Below are 18,320 nucleotides of genomic sequence, written 5' to 3'. Positions count from 1 at the left end.
TTCTCTGGGCAGCCTGTTCTAGTGCACAAGTGAGAAACTTTGTGTTTGTATCTCCTTGCAACTGCCCTTATTGCATTTGGTGGCTGTTGCCAGTGGCTCCTGCTATGTGCCTGTGGAGATAAGGAGGTGGGAATAGGGGTTGCAACAGTGTTTGGATAAGCCTGGTGTTGGAGCAGGCTGCAAAGGCAGCTGGAGTAGAGGAAAAACAAGATGTAACAGGGTCACTGAGAGCAGTAGGTGGAGAGGAAACGTTGTTTTCTTCACCTTTTTGGTGATTTTGTTGTTTGGTTTTTCTTTTGCTTTTAGAAAGTTTCATCTTGTCTAATAGCAAGAAAGGAAACTCTCTGAAGCTTCTCTCGTGTTTCACTGAGTGCAGTAAACAAATAGCTCCGTGCATTCCCAGTACTGATAAAATTGGCAAATATTTATGGTGTAGTAGAGCTGTTTGTGCTTTGTCACTGATTCACAGATGTATTGGCTCGAGTGCAGAATAGCAGGAGGCACTTGGCTTTCTGCAGGGTGAAATAGGAACTGGGTGGTGTTTTCAGTGAGAATGGAGGTGGACATTGGTGGGTTTTTATTAGGTATGTTTGAAACAGTCTGATGCAGCTCGTTGGCTGCCTGTGGGGAGGGAGAGGTGATGGAGGCTGCAGTGGATGCCAGGGCTGCTTTAGAGCATTGGTGAGGGGAAAAGGGGGTACTCCAGGCTTCCCTCTCCAAATTCCCACTTTCATGGGCAGAAAACAAGCTGTGATGTGCCAGAATGCATCAGCCCTTCAGTTGTGGTCATGCGTATTTTGGGTGGTTTGCGAGAGCTGGAGGTTGTGCTGCTTTTCTGGGCTCATGTGAGTTTCCTGTTAGTGCCAGTGAACTGTGTTTGTGCTGTCCAACAGGCAGTTCCCAGAGGAAATCCAAACCCCAGTGCCTCTCCTCCTGCTGTGCTGGAGGTGGAAAGGAGAGGAGGGAGCTGCCTCCTAAACCTTAGGGAGTTGTATGAGGAGAGATCCTGCGCTCTGGAGTCAGGGATTTGTTCCCTGTTAATTCCATCCCCTGCGGCTGGGATGGTTTTTAATTGGGTGTACCTTTTGAACTTCCCTGATTGTGTTTGCAGGTTTGCTGTGTGAATACCACACCTGGGTCTCTGCTGTTTCCTTGATTTAAGTTATGCTGCTTTCTTCCCTAAGTAGGCCAAACTACCTTCTAGCTGAGCTTGTTGCTTTTTTCTCTCTTTTTTTCTTCATTAGTTGGGCTGTTGGAAGAGTTGTTAACCAATTTTTGTTAGTCCACGCACTGGAGTTCGTTCTTTTCTGAGCAGTATGTGAGATTTTAAGCTTTTGTTTGAGAGGAAAAAAGCAAAGCCTGTGAATTCCACGACAGCATAATTATTCCTGAAGTATGCAGGAGCCAGGCAACGCTAGGCTGCTAAAGGGATCAGGATCCTGAAAGGCTGAGGGCTTGGCAGCTGGCCCTGCCTGTGAGCCTGCCACAGACCTACCCAGGATCCAGGGACAGAGCAGCCTTTTGTGTCAGGTGTGGAGCTTGGCTCCGTGGTGGCAGCAGCAGCGTGCACAGAACTCCCTGTCTGGACTGCTCGAGTGGAGTTTTCATTCAGACCTGTTCCACTGGCATCTTTCTGACTGAAATAAGAAAACCTTTTTTTTTTTTCCCCGATTGAGTGGATGAAGTTGGTAATGACTATTTTAAATCGGTGCTGTGGGCATTTTTCAGTGTTTTTTTCAATGCTTTTTGCAAAGCAGCTCTACCTGCAGCATGACTTAGATGCTAAAAAGGAGAGTTGTCGTGGATACCTTGTCCCTGAGCTATTCTTTTTTTCTTTTGCCACCCGAGGGAGGTATAAAAGCCAGCAGGAAGGACTCTGGCAGCATTGGCAGCCCCAAGAGACTGAGCTGCCCTTTCTGAAGGTGGATTGAACTCTCTGGTGAGCAGGGATTTTTCACCTGTTTTGTGTTTCTCTCACAGGTGTGTGGTGAGGTGAGAGCTGTTGAGCAATGGCGTTTAAGAAGGTTTGGTGTACCCTGGCCCTGGGATTTCTGCTGCCTTTCTCTTGTGCCCACACGGACTTCTTCACTTCCATTGGTGAGGCCTGCTTTGCTGTAGCCAAAAGAGTTTCCTGACACCCCTCAAAGCTCATTCTGCAACAACATGTTAATCATCCAAGGCCCTAATTGGTACAGATCTACACCCACTTCCTAGTTCTTTCCAAGCTATTGGCTTTTCTTTGGGGAGAAACGGGTTTTAAGTCAGTCCAGGGGTAGTCTAATGACCTGGCTAGGCTTTGTAGTCACTATTTATTCTTACAGGTATTGGAATTTGCACAGAATTTTGGTGCTGCACACATGCAGAAGGAGGGGGTGCAGCTGCCAAGGGTCCATAATGGTGCGATCTGTTTGGACTCACCCTTGGGTTCTGGTGGCTTCAGGGTGGGCACTGCAACCCTTGATGCTGAACCACTTCAGCTGCCTGCCTGTAGGAGGTGAAGCAATTATTAAATTACTGCCAGGGACCCCTTGAAGTCACGGATATCATCTTAAAAATAAAGCCCTGGCTTAGTGTTGTGTATCAAACAGGAAGGCTTTGTGTATATCTGTAGCTTTCTCTTTATTTGCTCTACATTATGCATGCTTGGATGAAAGATTACTCTGTGGCAAACTATTTCCTTTTCCAAATGAATCCTAAATTAGTTCTAATAATAAATATGCAGTATTACATTAATTTCCATGGCAACAAGCTTGGTCCAGCAGGAGATTTTCTCCTTAAAAAAAAAAGAAAAGAAAAGAAAAGGCCTTCCTCAGATATTCCTTCAGTGTTGTTTAAGTAAATGCAGAAGGACTTTTGGGGAAGAAAGAAAGTAGAAAAGAGGAAGAATGCCTTTAATTCTCAGGGTTTTGTGTTTCTCCTTGTCTCACCAAACTCATTTTTTTTTCTAGGTCATATGACAGACTTAATTAATACAGAGAAAGATCTGGTCGTGTCACTCAAAGATTACATCAAGGCAGAGGAAAGCAAGCTGGAACAGATCAAAAAGTAAGCAGCTGGTGTCGTAATGCTAATGGTCAGTCATTTGAGTCCACCCTTATGCAAAAAGTGCTTCCTTAAGGCTGATTAAATTTGTGGAATTTTTGCTCTGGGGCAAAGCTTAAAGTAGCAGGTCTTGCTGGGTGTTTGTTGTAAATTGTTCTCTTTGAGCACAGCTTGGTGTATAAATAAGAAGAGACCTGACCATGTGAGGAGCAGAGTCTGATATGTCAGATTTTATCACAGCTAGAAATAAACATATTTTATCACTGAACAGGATGCTTTCCTTGTGTTCAGAAGTATGTATGTATAAATCTGCCTTGAGGGTGCTGAAACAGTTCTAGGTGGAGGAGTGCTTTTTATTTTAGCCTTTGTGTATTACTTTCTGGTGTTCCATCATGCAGGAAGAAAGATCCTTCTTTGTCACTTAAAATACAGACTTGGAATTGCTGCCAGGTTTGGAACCTTACAAGTACATTCTTTACAACTACAAATTAACATGGGAGCCTGCCAGTTGGGCATCCAAAAGTGTGTAAACACAGCTTATTGCAGAAGTGTTTCAGCTCTGTTTTTAGTATATCAATAATCAAACCTCAACCTGTGAGGTCAGGAGAGTTTAAATAACTGTCACAGAGCTATTAAAGAACATGAAAAAAAAAAATGCCAGCATTGTTTGTCGGCACCTGGAGGACACTGGGAGCTGGTCCTGCAGTGGGAAATGCAGGCAGGGTTTGACCCTGTGTGATGTCAGGGCACAGTTTGAAGTTGGTTTCTTCAGTCTTTGGCTTGCTCTCAGCTGGAGTTGGTCCCCAGCAGCACCTGGAGCCCCTCTGCTTTTGGAGGGAGCCCCTCACTCGTGTGGCTGCTGGAAGAGCCCTCCAGGGGACTGTCAGAGTGCAGGAAAACAATCAGGGACAGTGTGGGAAGAGCAAAAGCAGCCAGAGGCACCTCTGACAGCTGGGAACACCTCCCTGCCTCAGGTAAAGCCTGCAGATTTCACTCAGGCAAACCACATCCTGGAACCAGAGGAACTCCAGTTCATGGGCAGAGTTCCCTCTAGGCTACAGATTCTGGCTTTGCTTTCATGTTGGAGTTTGGAATCCTCTGTGGGGTGTGGCTCTTCAATTTACCCTGATTGCAGGGCGTTGCTGCAGGTCTTCATGTTGTAGATCCGGGTTTTTTTTTAGAAAGCTGTGCTTGTTTTGGGGCACGCTGGGGTGTTGAATGACCTGTGGTACTTAGGAGAGTTTGAGTTGGAGCTGCAGCACCAGAAACTGGGTTTGGGCTCCTCATTTGGGAGTGTGAGAAGTATGTAATTCTTCATCCAAGCTTTCAGCGTGGAAAGGAGCTTTGTGGTGAGAGGCAAGGGGCGTGTCACAGATGTGTGTGTCTGAACCTAAAGTAATTTGAGACAAGCATCAAAGCTGCCTTTTTGTGAGCCTTGGGGGGAAAGGGGGCATTTGGAAGATGGAAAATGTGGGTAAAGCTTTGTTTTTGATTACTCCTGCATGACAGCTCATAATGGGAGTGCTGGCACCGTGCTTTTGGGGCTTGTAGGAAGGAGTTCCTTCAGCAGGGTTCCAACATGGGCTGCAAGAGCAGCACAAGAGTTGGGCTGCAGCTGAGGAAGAAGATTTAATAAAAGAAAAGGAAGTAGCCCTTGTTCCTTTTAGAAGAGCTCTAAATATAGATAATGCAAGAGCTTGCAATTTCAGTTGGCTTTTTTATTAGTGAAGACATTTGAGTAGCTTGCGATCGGTTCTCCAGCACACGAGCAGACTTCTGTGAGACTGTAATGGATATTTTCATTGTAGATGGGCAGAGAAGTTGGATCAGCTGACAGCTACTGCCACGAAAGACCCAGAGGGGTTTTTGGGCCATCCTGTGAACGCATTCAAGTTGATGAAACGGCTCAACACAGAGTGGGGTGAGCTGGAGAGCCTGGTCCTCAAGGACATGTCAGATGGTGAGTGTGTGTGCCTGCAGCAAACACCAGCATCACAGGCTCACTGCAGGTACTTGGCTGTTGCCTTTCACATGTCAGGGCTTGAATTAGGTTTGCAAATCTGCTTTGGAGACTGAGCATTTGTGGAATGAATCTGAATTAGTGTAGCAAACATTTAATTGCTGCCTCTTTTCTTCAGCAAGAGTGGAAACTCTTCAGCAAGGAACAGGACATGAAATAGTTGACTGTGAAAAACACTCAGCAAAAGGAAGTCAGGGTGGTTTTGTTTGACCAGTGAGACTGTCTCAACAGCTAATTAATACCAGGTGGAGATTTGTAGTAAGGAATTATAAGAAAGCAGAGCTTTCAAAAAGACCCAGGATTAGTCTCTGATAAGGATTCAGCGTGCTCATCTTCCCTGTTGCTGTGAGAGGGACTGAACATGGCAATTGAAAAGGCTCTGCACCAGTGTGTCTTAAGCCCTTCTGAATGAGTGGGGGAAAACCAAAATGTTTATTTTTGATTTTTCCTTTGCTTTCTTTAAAAAAAACCCCAAACCAAATGTGAACTCTGCAGCCTGTGCTGTGAGTTCAGTTCAGGCTTGTGTGAAGGTGGATTTTGGCTTTCCCTGGAGCAGAGAGTTCACACAATTCCCAGGACAGAGGTGACCACGTGTTTCCCTGTCTTTCCCAGGCTTTATCTCCAACATGACAATCCAGAGGCAGTTCTTCCCGAATGATGAGGATCAGACTGGCGCAGCCAAGGCCCTCCTGCGCCTCCAGGACACCTACAACCTGGACACAGACACCCTCTCAAGAGGGAACCTGCCAGGTGAGAGCCTTCCATGGCTGTTATCTGCCTTCCCTAAATGTCCTGGTTACAAATCGTTTGCTCTGTTCCACCTCATTTAACTGCTCAGCCTGAAGGTAACATTCTAGGGAGGGGTTTGAGCTGGCTAAAATTAATGGAAAAAGTGGGATTTTGGTTGAAATCTGCATCTTTCTTCGAGTTATGGTAAGATAATCTAGTGTCAATAGTTTTTAATAAAAGTCAATAGCGATAAAATCTTGCCTGGGTGGGGTTCTTTCCTTGTGTTGCACTGGTTTTATTGCACAGCTTAATGCATTTGAACAAGTTCCTTTGAGCTTAAACTTCAGGGATTGTGTAAACTGAAGAGCAAAAGATGGTGCATACACAGGCTTGAGCCTGTGTGGCATTGCCTGAGCTGATCTTTAATAGGTTGCTTTGTGCAGGAGAAGACACAGCTTCTTTTTCTTGGTCAGAAAACTTTCTCTTCTGAGTCTTCCTTGTTTCCTCTGTTCAAAAATAATCCTGTGCCAACTGGCAAGAAATCAGCTCTGTACAATCCATCTGTGTTTTTGCAAGTGCTCATTGTGGTCAGATGCCTAATAAAATTAAGGGTAATTGGCTTTATGTGTTATGATGTATAACCTTGCTTTGGGTTTGGTTCAAGACCTGCTCAAGGACCTACAGATTTCTTCTAATGCAATGAGCAGCTTGTTGCCGTTTGCTTCAAACAGCACAGAAATACAAAGTGAAATTCTGCTGCTTTTGAAGCAATGAGCTGTCCAGACTGTGTGCAGTGAAGTGTAATGGCAGAACCTGGGAGTTCTGGAGGATAGAAGAGAATAGCTCGGGCTCCAGAGGGGAACTTCCCATGTGGTCACTTGTTTGTGCTCCTTTCCTTCATTCCCAGGGAATTTCTTTTGGTCCAGAATCTCAGTTACTGCCAAATCTTTGCAGTAGCCTGCAATCTGCCAATCTGTCCTCTGAGAGTTTGCAGATTCAGGCTCAGGAAGCTGCAGTTGCTGCCCATCACAGGATGGGCACAAGGTGTTTGGTGAGGGAGCAGGAATGAACAGCTGCTCTCTTTGAGCACTGCAGAGCTGCTGCTAGAAACTCAGAATGGATTAAGATGTAATCAGTGGTGTAATTTTAGCTGTAACACTGGCAGGTCCTGTTTCCCTCTTACAAGATTAAGTTTGGTTTTTCATAGGGCCTGTATTTCCACAGGCAAAAATAGGAATCTGTAATTTGCCTACTAGTGCTTCAATCTTTCAGAGGTCACTTAAAATGTTTCTAAAAACGACTGACTTGAAAAAATCCCAAGCAGCTGGGAATTTACTCCCTGATGTTTTCCTTTTCCTCCCCCACCAAGTTGTCACTAACAAGTCGTGGTTCAGTAACATTTTGAAAGTGATAATGTGATGTCCTTGAAAACAGAGTTCTGAAACTTCGATTTTGGCTTATTTTTACTTTTGCTGGAAGTGGTTGGGGTTTTGAGGAAGGAAGGTTTGTTTAATTTGATTTTTCACTTGTGGCAGAGACATTTAGCTGTTTGCTGGTATTCTGGCAATGGAAATGCATCTGAGTGCTTGTGTGCCAAGGATTTACAGGCTCTAGAGACTTCAGCAGACAGCTACTGCAGAAGGGAGCTGTGGGAGAGCAGAAATAAAACCCTGCTGTGAGGAATGAGAAATAACTCTAATGCTTCTCGGAGGAGTGGTCTGTGGAACCCTGTGTAAAACTCTGTTTTGTTCTAAATACCCAGGTGTGAAGCACAAATCCTTTCTAACAGCTGAAGATTGCTTTGAGCTGGGGAAGATTGCCTACACGGAGGCTGACTACTACCACACAGAGCTGTGGATGGAGCAAGCCCTGAAGCAGCTGGATGAGGGGGAAGTGTCCTCTGCAGACAAAGTCTACATCCTGGACTACCTGAGCTACGCCGTGTACCAGCAAGGGGACCTGGGCAAGGCCATGGCACTCACAAGGCGCCTCCTGGAGCTGGGTATGGGCCACAGGGACACAGCTCTGCCTGGGAACACAGGCCTGCCTGGAATCTGACTTGTACATGTGTTTGTAAAGTCTGTTTTTACATTTTAGGTGGTGGTTTGCTCCTTTGTACTGAAGGGTTTTCTGCCTCCCGACACTGTTGGCTTCTGTTCCTTTACCTGTCTGAAATCTGGTTCTCTCCCTGCATTTTGCTCCTCTGGGTTGAGATTGCTTCCCCTCTGGCAGAGGCAAAACCAAAATTAATTAAATTGAAACTAAACTGGTGATACTGAAATTTCTGCTGATGATTTAAATACAAATTCAGCACGCTGAAGATAAAAGACTTGTAAAAACAAAAAATACAGAATACAGGACAGTGAGATAAGAGTCTGTTTCAGGAAAAAATGAAGCATTTATTCTTCTGTACATAGTCAACTAACTGTGTGAGGGATGCTCCAGGCAGCTCAGTTCTAACCCTAACATAGCAAAGCTACTGAGAGCCTCTTATTAAAGACCTGAAGCTAATTCTGTAAGTTAAAAAGCTTTGTCACCAGGAATCTTGAATGCCACCAGGGAGTTTCCAGGTTTACAGCCAGTCATGCTGTCCCAGCTCTCTCCCTGTCCCATTCCCTTGTTTCTCTAGTGAGATGGGCTGGAATGGCCAAAACCTTTTCCTCAGTGCTGGGACCCCCGTGTGCAGTGAGGGCTGGAGAAGCAGCGGCGTCCATCTGTTTCCTCTTGCTTTCTGTAAATAACCACTTCTGGATGATTCCTCAGGGGCTGGAAACCTGCCAGTGATCCCCGTCTGTTTCTCTGTCCATAGATCCTGAACATCAAAGAGCAAACGGGAACATGAAATACTTTGAATACATCATGGCTAAAGAAAAAGAAGCAAACAAGTCCAGCACAGATTCAGAAGAGCAGCAGGAGAAGGAAACTGAGGTTAAGAAAAAGGATTACCTGCCTGAGAGAAGGAAGTACGAAATGCTGTGCCGTGGGGAGGGGCTCAAAATGGTAAAGTGGAGTAGACTGTTCTCAAATGTTTGAAACCAAGCAATGTCAGGAATTTGTGTGTGGTGTGCAAGCAAGGAAGTTGTTAGAGCAGCTGGATGAGTGTGCAGAGTTGTGGATCATGTGTTGGATTTCTTCCCTGTTTGGGCCTGTTCAGTAGACAGAAAGTAACGCTGCCCCAGGCACTGCTGGCTGTCTTGGATGTGCTCCATCAGTGTAATTAATTGAATACGGATGCTGGAAGTCCGGAGTTACAGACAGAATTAAATGGGGGTGGTTTTTTCAGTGATAAAATCGTCTTAGTGGGGTTGTGTAAAGTAATGCTCGTTGAAGCATTGCACAGCAGCATTAATGTGCAGGCAGCACTGACTTCTCAAACTGGAATCGTCTCTTTCACCTGTCACATAATGAGGTGGGGAGAGGGAATTGTTTGTGTGCCCAGGACGTGTTCTGACCTTGGAGATACCAATGTCCTATAGTTCTGACTCCCCCTTGCTCTGCCTCCCTTCCAGACTCCCCGGAGACAAAAGAGGCTCTTCTGCCGCTACTACGACGGGAACAGGAATCCCAGATACATCCTGGGCCCCGTCAAGCAGGAGGACGAGTGGGACAAGCCTCGGATTGTTCGCTTCCTGGACATCATCTCCGACGAAGAGATCGAGACCGTGAAGGAGCTGGCCAAGCCCAGGGTAAATGCCTCACGCTTCCTTGCCTCTGGAATCTGAAATTCCATGGTGTGAGTGTGCCTGGCTGTCTGCTCTGGAGCGCAGGGGTGTGTGCAGTGCGCTCACACCTTGCTTGCCTCACCTTGCAGCTCTTGGTGATACCCTGAGAAGGAGATTGGGAAGAGCTGGGAATTCTCTGTATGACTGGAGCCAGGTTACAGCAGTGCAGGATTGTCAGGCTCTTCCAGCAGACGCAGTTTCAGATGAGGAGAAGAAGGTTCTCCAACAGAAAACAAGCATAAAGCAGTGAGGGTGTACTGGAGTATTCCTGACTTGTGTTTGGTTTTCTGCTTTTGTTTTTTTTTTCCTTTTTGAAGTCTGGAAGGGAAAGGCAGCCATTCCTCTGGTCCTGGAATGCCACCTTATTGTATAGACAATGAAGGAATGGTTGTATTCTCTATTCTGGTATAAGACTGGCTTCTCCCAGGCTTGGAAGCTGCCTGCAGATGAAAGAGCTTTAAGAGAGGGCAGGACATAGTTGCTGGTTTTTGCTTTCATATTGACAGTGGTGCCTCATCAACCCTGTTTCGGACACTGCATGCAAAGGTTCTTGTTTCTCAGTGAGGAATAATCCAGGGCAGCTCCACTGTCTGAGAAAACAGCAGTGTCCAAGGCAAATAGCAAACTGATGGAGTTGCCTTCTGTATCCAGTTGGTGCAACTCTGCATCTACAAATGCACATTGGAGATGTAGTTAGTTAAATTTATTTATTTTTCCATCAATTCTAAAACAAGACTTATAGAAATGGTTTTTTCCTGCTTTTTTCCTTTGCTTTTGACCTGAATGGCTTTTTGTCCAGAATGAGCTGAGATCAGGGGAATAAGAGCATTCAGTGCAGGAGAAGCTGTTGGCTTGGCCTGCTGCAGGGTAGAGCAGCTGTGGTTGTACATGGGCACCTGGGCAGTGAGGCTGTCCTTGGCCTACCAGGGAGCCTGAGGGGGATCTTAAAGCTCCCTGAAGCCTGAGGTGTTGGACCTTGGGAAGAATTTCTTCACTGAAGAGTTTGTCAGGCATTTGCAGGGCCTGCCCAGGGAGGTGGCAGGGTCACCATCCCTGGAGGTGTCCAAGGAAGGACTGGATGTGGCACTCAGTGCTCTGGGCTGGGTGGCCAGGTGGGGATTGATTGGAGGTTGGACTCAATTATCTTGGAGGTCTTCTCCAACCTCAGTGATTCGGTGATTCTGTTGTGAGTTTTCTGAGGTAGACTCTGACCTGTGAACAGGAAGTGTAAGCTCTTCCCCCCACATACCTGTGAGGCATCTCCTCCTGCTGCCCTGCCAGGCAGCTTTGCTGCAGGGCTGAAAATCTCAGCCCCCATTGCTGGTCTGGAGGTGTTGGAGCTCCTTTGCTCCAGCGTGTGATATGTTCCACATCTGTGGAATGTGGCCAGACCACTACTTTACAGAGTAGAAAACTGCAAATATGTGACTGTAAGCTCTGGACTTGCTGAGGTCGCTGTTTTCCTGTCAAACACTTGGCTCATGGCAAAGACTTGGAGACCTTTAAGGCAGGAGCATCTGTATGCAGTTACTGCTCCCATATTCCCAGTGGCTGAGGCCTTGCATGGCTCAGCAGCAAAAAGATTGTGTTCTTGGAGACCTAAAGGTCGTCTCCTCCTTCCTGCTGCTCGGGATGCTGCCATCCTCTGGGAGGAGACAGTGCTGGCTGCTCTGTGCCCAGCCTTCTGCTGTGCTGGCAGGATGAAGCCTCATTATTCAGCTTTGGAGTCTCACTGGAATTGTAGTTTGTGCCTTGTTTTTTAATGTCTGCATGGGAGGAGAGGAGAGGCAGCAGACTGGGACCTCCCAGTGTCTTTTCTTGTCAGTAGGTATGGAGAGAGAGGCCTTGGCTTGTTTAGTTTAACAGTAGAGAAATGCTTCTGATTGTTTGGGAGCTGGCATGACATTGTGCCTGTTGCAAAATTTGGGCTCTGCATCTCAGCCTTTCCAGCTATGAGTGATGGAAAGCGGCTGGTAGTACATGAACCAAGTTAAAGGTTGGTTCTCACACATGAGGTTCGGAGTTGGAATATTAACACAGATGGGAAGGCATGCAGTAAATGGAGCACAGCAGAGGGAAAGGAAAGCCTTGAGCCAGGAGTCCCCCCTCTGTATAAAAGTGACCATGGGTGAAGCAGAAGTTGTGAGGGCTCAGAAGGAGCTCAGTGCTGCTTTTGGTATGGGAAGGACTGAAAAGGAATGGTTTATTCACCTTTGGCTTATGGTGCTGCCTGGACTCAGTTTACCTGTCAGACTCCTCATGCAGGGGCAGGACAGTGTAACAAAGCCCCACTTGTCCACATGCCACACCAGCGTGCGGCTCCCAGAGCGTTTTGTTACAAGAGAAATCCAAGCTGCTGTGGTTTGCTTTATTCACACAACTGTTCTTGCTGCAGACACAGAAACAGGACTTGTGGAAAACCTTAAAAAAAAAAAAAAACCCAAACAAGAAACGTTTTTTTTAGTCAAGCTGGAGCCTCCCCCTCGTTCCCCGTGGCCCTGCACCCTCGGTGGCAGCCAGAGCAGGGCGGTGGTGGCTCGGTGGCATTGTCCCCATGCCCAGGCTTCTGAATGGTCGGATTGCTGGGATGCAGATTGTGCTTGTAATGCAACTTCTGATGGTTCGCTTCACAGCTGAGGCGAGCCACCATTTCAAACCCCATAACGGGAGCCTTGGAGACGGCACATTACAGAATTAGCAAAAGGTAAGAGAGCTCTATGCCAGAGGTTTTGGGCCTGTAATGAGTGTGTACGTCCTGCTCATTCTGAGGAAACGAGGTGGGCTGAAGAGACACCTTGCAGTCGACCTTGTGATTCTGTGCAGATCTGTAACAGGCTGTTACTGCTGAGTTTCTCAGTCGTTTCCTTCAGCTGGAAGTTCTGGGGGCGTGTTTTGATTTGTTCGTTCCTTTTTGGTCGCCTTCTCAAGTTCTGTTTTTTCAAGCAAGTCTTTGCAGTCAGTGTGAGAAATGCAAGATGCCACAAAACCTTCAGTAAAATCTGGGTTTTTTTGTTTTTAATATCTCCCTTTGCTCTTCTCACAACCAAGAACTGTCCTCTCTTTCTTTGGAAAATGTAGCAGACCTTGAAGTGCCTTAATGGGTGTAAGAAATGCTTTGGGTCCTTGCTGTGCACACACAGACAGACACACATCTCCTTGTCCAGGATAATCCCACACTCCCTGCTGGGCTCCTTTACCTCCTGCCTGACACAAACCTGGCAGAACACGGGCTCACTTCCACTGGGCTCCTGGTTCTTTTCAGCTTGGCAAATAAGTCCTACAAGTGCTGAATTTAGCCAGTGCTTTCCAAAATTGGCTGGATCTGAAAGAAACCACCTGCCCCTGCCTGCCCTCCCTTGGTTTTAGCCGTGGTAATTAAAGATTGGCCGCACAGGCCGTCAGCACTGAGCCAAAATTCTGGGAGGAGTTAAAACTTCCGGGTGAGGAGGAATTGTCTGGGAAACTCAGCATCATAAATTACTTGTAGAAAGTCTTGATTTTAAACCAACCCAAAAAAAAAAAAAAAAAAAAAAAAAAAACAATAAAGGGAGGAAAAAAGTGAAAGGACAATCTAACCAAATTATTCCAACCAATTTGTTGTGATTTGGACATGGCAGCTGCAGCTTGTGTTGCCCTTCCAACCATTGCTAATATGCGAGCATCGCATCCGGACCAATCGGAACCCTTTCAAACACCTGGGGCTTGGCCAAAAGCAGCCTGCAAGGTGGGTAAGCCTTGTCCTTTCTCTTTTTGTAGCTGAGCCGTGCTACTGTTCATGACCCTGAGACTGGGAAACTGACCACAGCACATTACAGAGTCTCTAAGAGGTAAGGGGAAGGGATTCCTTGTCCGAGGAAGTGTGTCCTGGGGCCGTGCTGCTTCAGCGCTGAACGTGGGCCAGGATTCTGTGTGACTTCCCTTATCCTTCAGCCTTTCTTTCAGAGAGAGTGGGCTAAGCAAGCTGAGCTGTCATCTAACAAAGCACGGGGTCTGCTGAAGTGGAGGTGGTTGTCAGTGGTGGCATTCCAAGGTGGAAGTGCCCTCTCTGGCTGAGCATGGCTTGTGTGCTGCGACTAACACTCTCTATGGGGGGCTCTGCTGGCACCCAGTGCAACGGGGCACCTCCCTGGCTCACCTCTGCTCCTCACCTCCAGTGTCCACTCTTGCTTAGAGCTAGGAGCTGCTGGGATTCCTGGGAGCACTGCCCGTTAGAGCTAGGTGATGATTTTAAGGGATTTCCCTGTTGGAATGATGGAACGTAGTTGCTGCTGAGATAGAAAACCCAGTGTTCTTCCAGCTGCTTTGAACAAACCCCTGGACTTGGAACGGCCTGGAGCTGAAGGGCTTTTATTTAGCTGTGAGTTTCTTCAGAAAGGTAAAAGTGCTTCCAAATATGGGATCACAGGAAGGTGATTGATTCAGGAATGATGATAGGTCTCAGGAAAACTGGAAAACCACTGGAGCTGAGGTCCTTAAGGACACTCTAGTGGCCAGTTGAAAACATTTTTTTGTGCCTCACACCTCCGCAGCTGTGGGTCTGTGTGCTCATTGGCACGTGCAGGTAGTGGGAATCCTCTGGAAATTGTCTGGGAAGCTCTTACACATTTGCTCCTTAGAACTGCCCCCACAGAGGGACTTTAGGAACATTCATCTTCCTGCTGGACATGTGTTGCATTTAATTTTTATTTCTTGTTTTTAATGTTCAGGTCTGTCCATGTCTTACTCATCTTGGTTATTTGTCACTGCTTATTTGGAAGGCTTAATTTATTCACTTGTGGGGTTTGTCCTCTGTGCCAGACAGCTCTGGAGTATCTACTGAGGAAACTCCTTCATCCATCTGAACATCCCCTCGTGTCAAAATTGATGTGCTGATGATGGGAACTGGAGAAGGGGACCAGATTACTGATGGAAATTGGGATGCATAATTGGTCCCTATTTAAATAGATGAGGCTTAGTGAAAGAACTTTTAGAGTTGAGATTTTTCATTAGTAGGAAGTGTTATTCCCTGAGGTAGTGCAGATGCCACAGTCAGAAAAAAAATAGTACAAGGCACCACCCAACATTAAAGGCCAATTTCAAAAGAAACAGGATAGAGCCTGGGGAATGAGACCCTTAAATTCTTGATGAGGTTTGGTGCTCAAAAATGTGTCACTGTGGGACTTTTTTCCAGTGTACCCAAGGAACTCTCGGAATTAAATCACATTTTACTGAGCTAAGTTTTTAAATTTAATTATTTAACCTCACTGGAAACTGAAATTAAAATTGTAGAGACACATCCAAGAAGTTGGGGAAGGCCACTTTTTGAGGTCAGGAATAGCCTTGAGGGATGGAGCAGGACTGCCCTTCTGCTTCCCCTTGCCTTTGCTTTCCTCCATGTGCAGATCTGCAGGATGGCTATGGGCTTTCCAAGAGAACCTGACACCTAAATCTCAAGTAGGAGGCAGAAGCCACCTCCAGCAGCCTGATTTAGAGGGGCCTGTGCTGCTCCTGCTGCTCTCCTGTGCTGCCAGAAACATCTTTCCCTTGGAGCTCCTTGAGCCGGTTCAGATTCCAGATGAATCATTGCTCCTGAAAACCAAAAAAAATGCTCACTTCATTTCTTTAATAGATGACTGCTTTCCTCCTCCCAACATTCCTTCCCAGCACATGCCCTCCTAAATTACAGCATTCCTGACTCTGAGAGAGCTACTGTTCCCTCGGTGGGACGTGGCAGCTCTGTGAAGGGGGGCACCTTGCCAGCACCAGCGAGCTGTGTATGCAGCACCAGGATAAACCCACCCACTCTCACACTGCTTTTACAGATAAAAACTGCATTTTCCCCCTTCCCTCTCCTCCCAGCAGGCAGCCAGAGCTCGCAGCATGCAATGGTAAAAGTTTCCACTTCAGAAATACCAGGCTGGGCTTTTACTCATTCCCTGTTGTGTCCTCTGCTCGTACTTTCCTGCACGCCAAGGTGGCATTTTAACACAAATGCCAGTATTTTGTGGCCAGTGACTTACAGAAGTAGTGTTGGGATGTAATGTCTTCTCCTAGACTGACCAGTGCAGCTGAGGAGATGACATCTTGGGGGAGATACACACTTGGGTGTTCAGTAGCTCCAGAGAATTCTCTGGTTTTTCCTTAATGTACTGCTTAGCCTTTAAATTATTTCTGTGTAGAAGCATTGTGTCATTGAAAATCACTAAGGTGCCTCATGCAGAATTATAAGAGGGAGGAATAGGGGACATTTTGTGGCTGCCCCATCCCTGGAAGTGTCCAATGCCAGGCTGGACAAGGCTTGGAGCAGCCTGGGATAGTGGAAGGTGTCCCTGCCCATGGCAGGGGGTGGAATGGGATGAGCTTTAAGGTCCCTCCCAACCAAGCCATTTCTTGATTCCATGAGTCAATATGATTGTTCCTGACTCTTTGTAATGCACATTGAAGTTGTTAAAAGCCCTCCCCAGTGTGAATGAAAGCATGATTTTTTTGTAACAGTTGAGGGATGGCTTTTTACAAAGCCAAGCGGGTCAGCAAAACACCAAACTTGTGTGGTCGGGGAACTGGGGGGGTTGTGTGGTGGTTATAAAGGAAATATCAAATGCTCCTGTAACTAAATCCGGTGGTATCTTGAACTGCCCTGCCTGTGGCTGCCCAGGAATTGTCCCTTTTTGTTAGGGCCCATCATGGACTCTGAGGTGGCAGCTGGTCAAAAACAGGACAGAATGCAATGAACCTGGAAGTATGTAAATATTAAACTGCTGAGCATGGTGAGGCTGTTAGTGCTGCATCTCCTGCACCGCTGGCCAGGGGAATCTTTCTCTTTTTTTGATAGACAAGGGCAGGGAAAAAAGCCACCTTTGTGATAAGAAATTGTTTTGAACGAGGAGGAGACTTTTATCAGCAAAGGGACCAAGCTGGGACAGCAGCAGAGGAGGGAATGTGGGACAGCTGGAATATTCTGTGGCCAGGCAAAGCCATGGATGCAGCTTCCATGACACCTAGAGGGTTAAAACTCCCTGTAACTCTGCATCACTCCAGGCCTCCCTGTGGTTTTGCTCAGCACCCAGCAGACAGGCTGGCACTTGGAATACGGTTTCAATTCCCTGTTGCTCCACCTTCCCTAGGCTTTCTTTGTGTGTTGAGGCAGTTAATTTTTGTTTTTAAGTACGTACAGTACTCCCCTTCCTGAAAGGCTGCGGTATTCTCCCTGGTGAAGCATTCATTGCCACTCTAAATAACCAACAGAGCAAGAATGCTTGGGTTTTTCTTTCTTTGGGTTTTTTTTTTTTCCTTTATTAGCAAACTGGACAGAGGCAAAGAGCCTACACTGAAGCTGCTGGCTTGTTGGGGCTGTTCTTGTGCCTTAAACGTGAGGTTAGGGCTGCTTGTGAGCATTACCTGGTCACCAAGGCTGTGTAGCATGGCTGCTTTTGGGGATTTTCATTTGGTAAATGCTTCGTTTCCATGTCTTAGCATCCTTCTGCCACGTGAAATCAAAGCAGGTTGTGTTGTAACACCTCCTTGTACTAACAAGTGTTCAGCAGTGGATGGGTCTGGGGATGTCTTTGTGCATGTCTGTCTTGAGAAATCTGGTTTCTTTTATCTCACAGTTCATTTGTCATTGTAAAAAATGCTCGTAGAGATTCTGTAACCTGTGTCAGTGCCTTGTGTCATGTGTCATGCTACTGCTCCTCCCAGGCAAAGTATTTGGGGATTTATGTGTTTTTGAAATACAAATCAAAGAAAAACTTCATCTAGTATAGATGTGAAGGTTGATTGAGTAAAATTTGAGTAAAATGATGGAGTAAAAAAGTGATTTGAGTGAAAATACATGGATGCTGTTGATTAGTGTTTCCAGCTGGGCTCTGGGCACAGGGATTTCTGTCCAGCAGGAAGCACTGCTGAGCCCAAAAGCTGAGTCAGCTGCTAGAAAAAATAAAAAAGGTAGAAATAGCTGTCTCCATTTTCCTGCCAAAAAAAAGAAAAGGGAGAAAACAAGCCCCGAAATAATATTTTCACCCATACCAGTGCAGTGGGCTGCCAGGGTAAAATGAAGGTGCAGTGGCTGGCATGGGATGAGTAAAGCAGCAACAGAATCAGGCATCAGGTGAGCAGAGGCAGAAAAAACTCTAATGCACAGCAGGAGGCAAACATTTTGAAAGATGCCTTTGGAACTGAGGCTGACCTTCCACATTAAAAAAAAAAGGGGGGGGGAGTAGTTCAGGTTTTCTCCCGTTTAAAAATCATTGTGTACCTGAAGCACGTGCTAAATACAGATTTGTAATAGGCTGTTCTGATAGCAGTTGTTCAGTTTAATGTATTATTTGATTGTTTTCAGAATGATTTTTAGTGGCACTGCAGGGGTAAGTGATGAGAAAGGGCAGCTCCCAGAGTGCTGGCCTGGAAGCGTGTGACATTTAGGGGAGCCGAGTTCCAGCTACACAGACAAAGACAGTAACTCACCTGTTCCTGTCCCAAATCTTCCTTCAAAATGCATCACCCCGGGGGCTGAATGAGCTGTTGAGAGTGGGCTAAGGGCAAAACGGTGTGTGCCTGGTTAAAAAAACACCTTGAAGCACTGTTGGTAACACTTCCTTCAGCCCAGGGTAGGAATTCAGGCCTTTGGCTACAGAGCTCCCTTAAACCACTGCTGGAATTGGTCTTTCTAGGAAACGTGTTCATTAAATTCAGGGTTTTGTAACACCCTGAAAATACTTCTGGGTCAGGGTGCCAAATCCTTGAGAAGTCCTAGAAATGAGTCTCCCATTGCAAGTCCCTCCAAGCGTTGCTGCGGTGCTGCCTGGTGCTGTCACTGTCACTAACTGTCC

At 46.4% G+C, this 18,320-nt stretch overlaps 1 protein-coding gene across 5 annotated transcripts in view; it reads left to right on the top strand.

Annotated features, from left to right (window-relative positions):
- The window catches only part of P4HA1 (prolyl 4-hydroxylase subunit alpha 1), a 28,924-nt gene that overhangs the window by 6,224 nt on the left and 4,380 nt on the right, over positions 1-18,320 (top strand). For 3 of the 5 annotated variants that reach the window (XM_066191813.1, XM_066191814.1, XM_066191811.1), the window contains exons 2-9: positions 1,981-2,097; positions 2,949-3,045; positions 4,851-5,002; positions 5,675-5,812; positions 7,554-7,793; positions 8,601-8,791; positions 9,301-9,477; positions 13,270-13,340. In XM_066191813.1, the coding sequence (XP_066047910.1) occupies positions 2,010-2,097; positions 2,949-3,045; positions 4,851-5,002; positions 5,675-5,812; positions 7,554-7,793; positions 8,601-8,791; positions 9,301-9,477; positions 13,270-13,340 (1,154 nt within the window). In that variant the 5' untranslated portion in view covers positions 1,981-2,009. Of the gene's footprint in view, positions 1-1,980; positions 2,098-2,948; positions 3,046-4,850; positions 5,003-5,674; positions 5,813-7,553; positions 7,794-8,600; positions 8,792-9,300; positions 9,478-12,146; positions 12,218-13,269; positions 13,341-14,219; positions 18,318-18,320 lie in introns of those variants that run through there. The other 2 variants (XM_066191815.1, XM_066191812.1) reach the window with 2 other exon arrangements.

Source organism: Chamaea fasciata, unplaced genomic scaffold (assembly GCF_029207755.1).
Source record: "Chamaea fasciata isolate MVZ Bird 193981 ecotype frontalis unplaced genomic scaffold, bChaFas1.0.hap1 SCAF_9, whole genome shotgun sequence".
NCBI classification, from domain to species: domain Eukaryota; kingdom Metazoa; phylum Chordata; class Aves; order Passeriformes; family Sylviidae; genus Chamaea; species Chamaea fasciata.
This window is presented reverse-complemented; position numbering and strand designations above follow the sequence as displayed.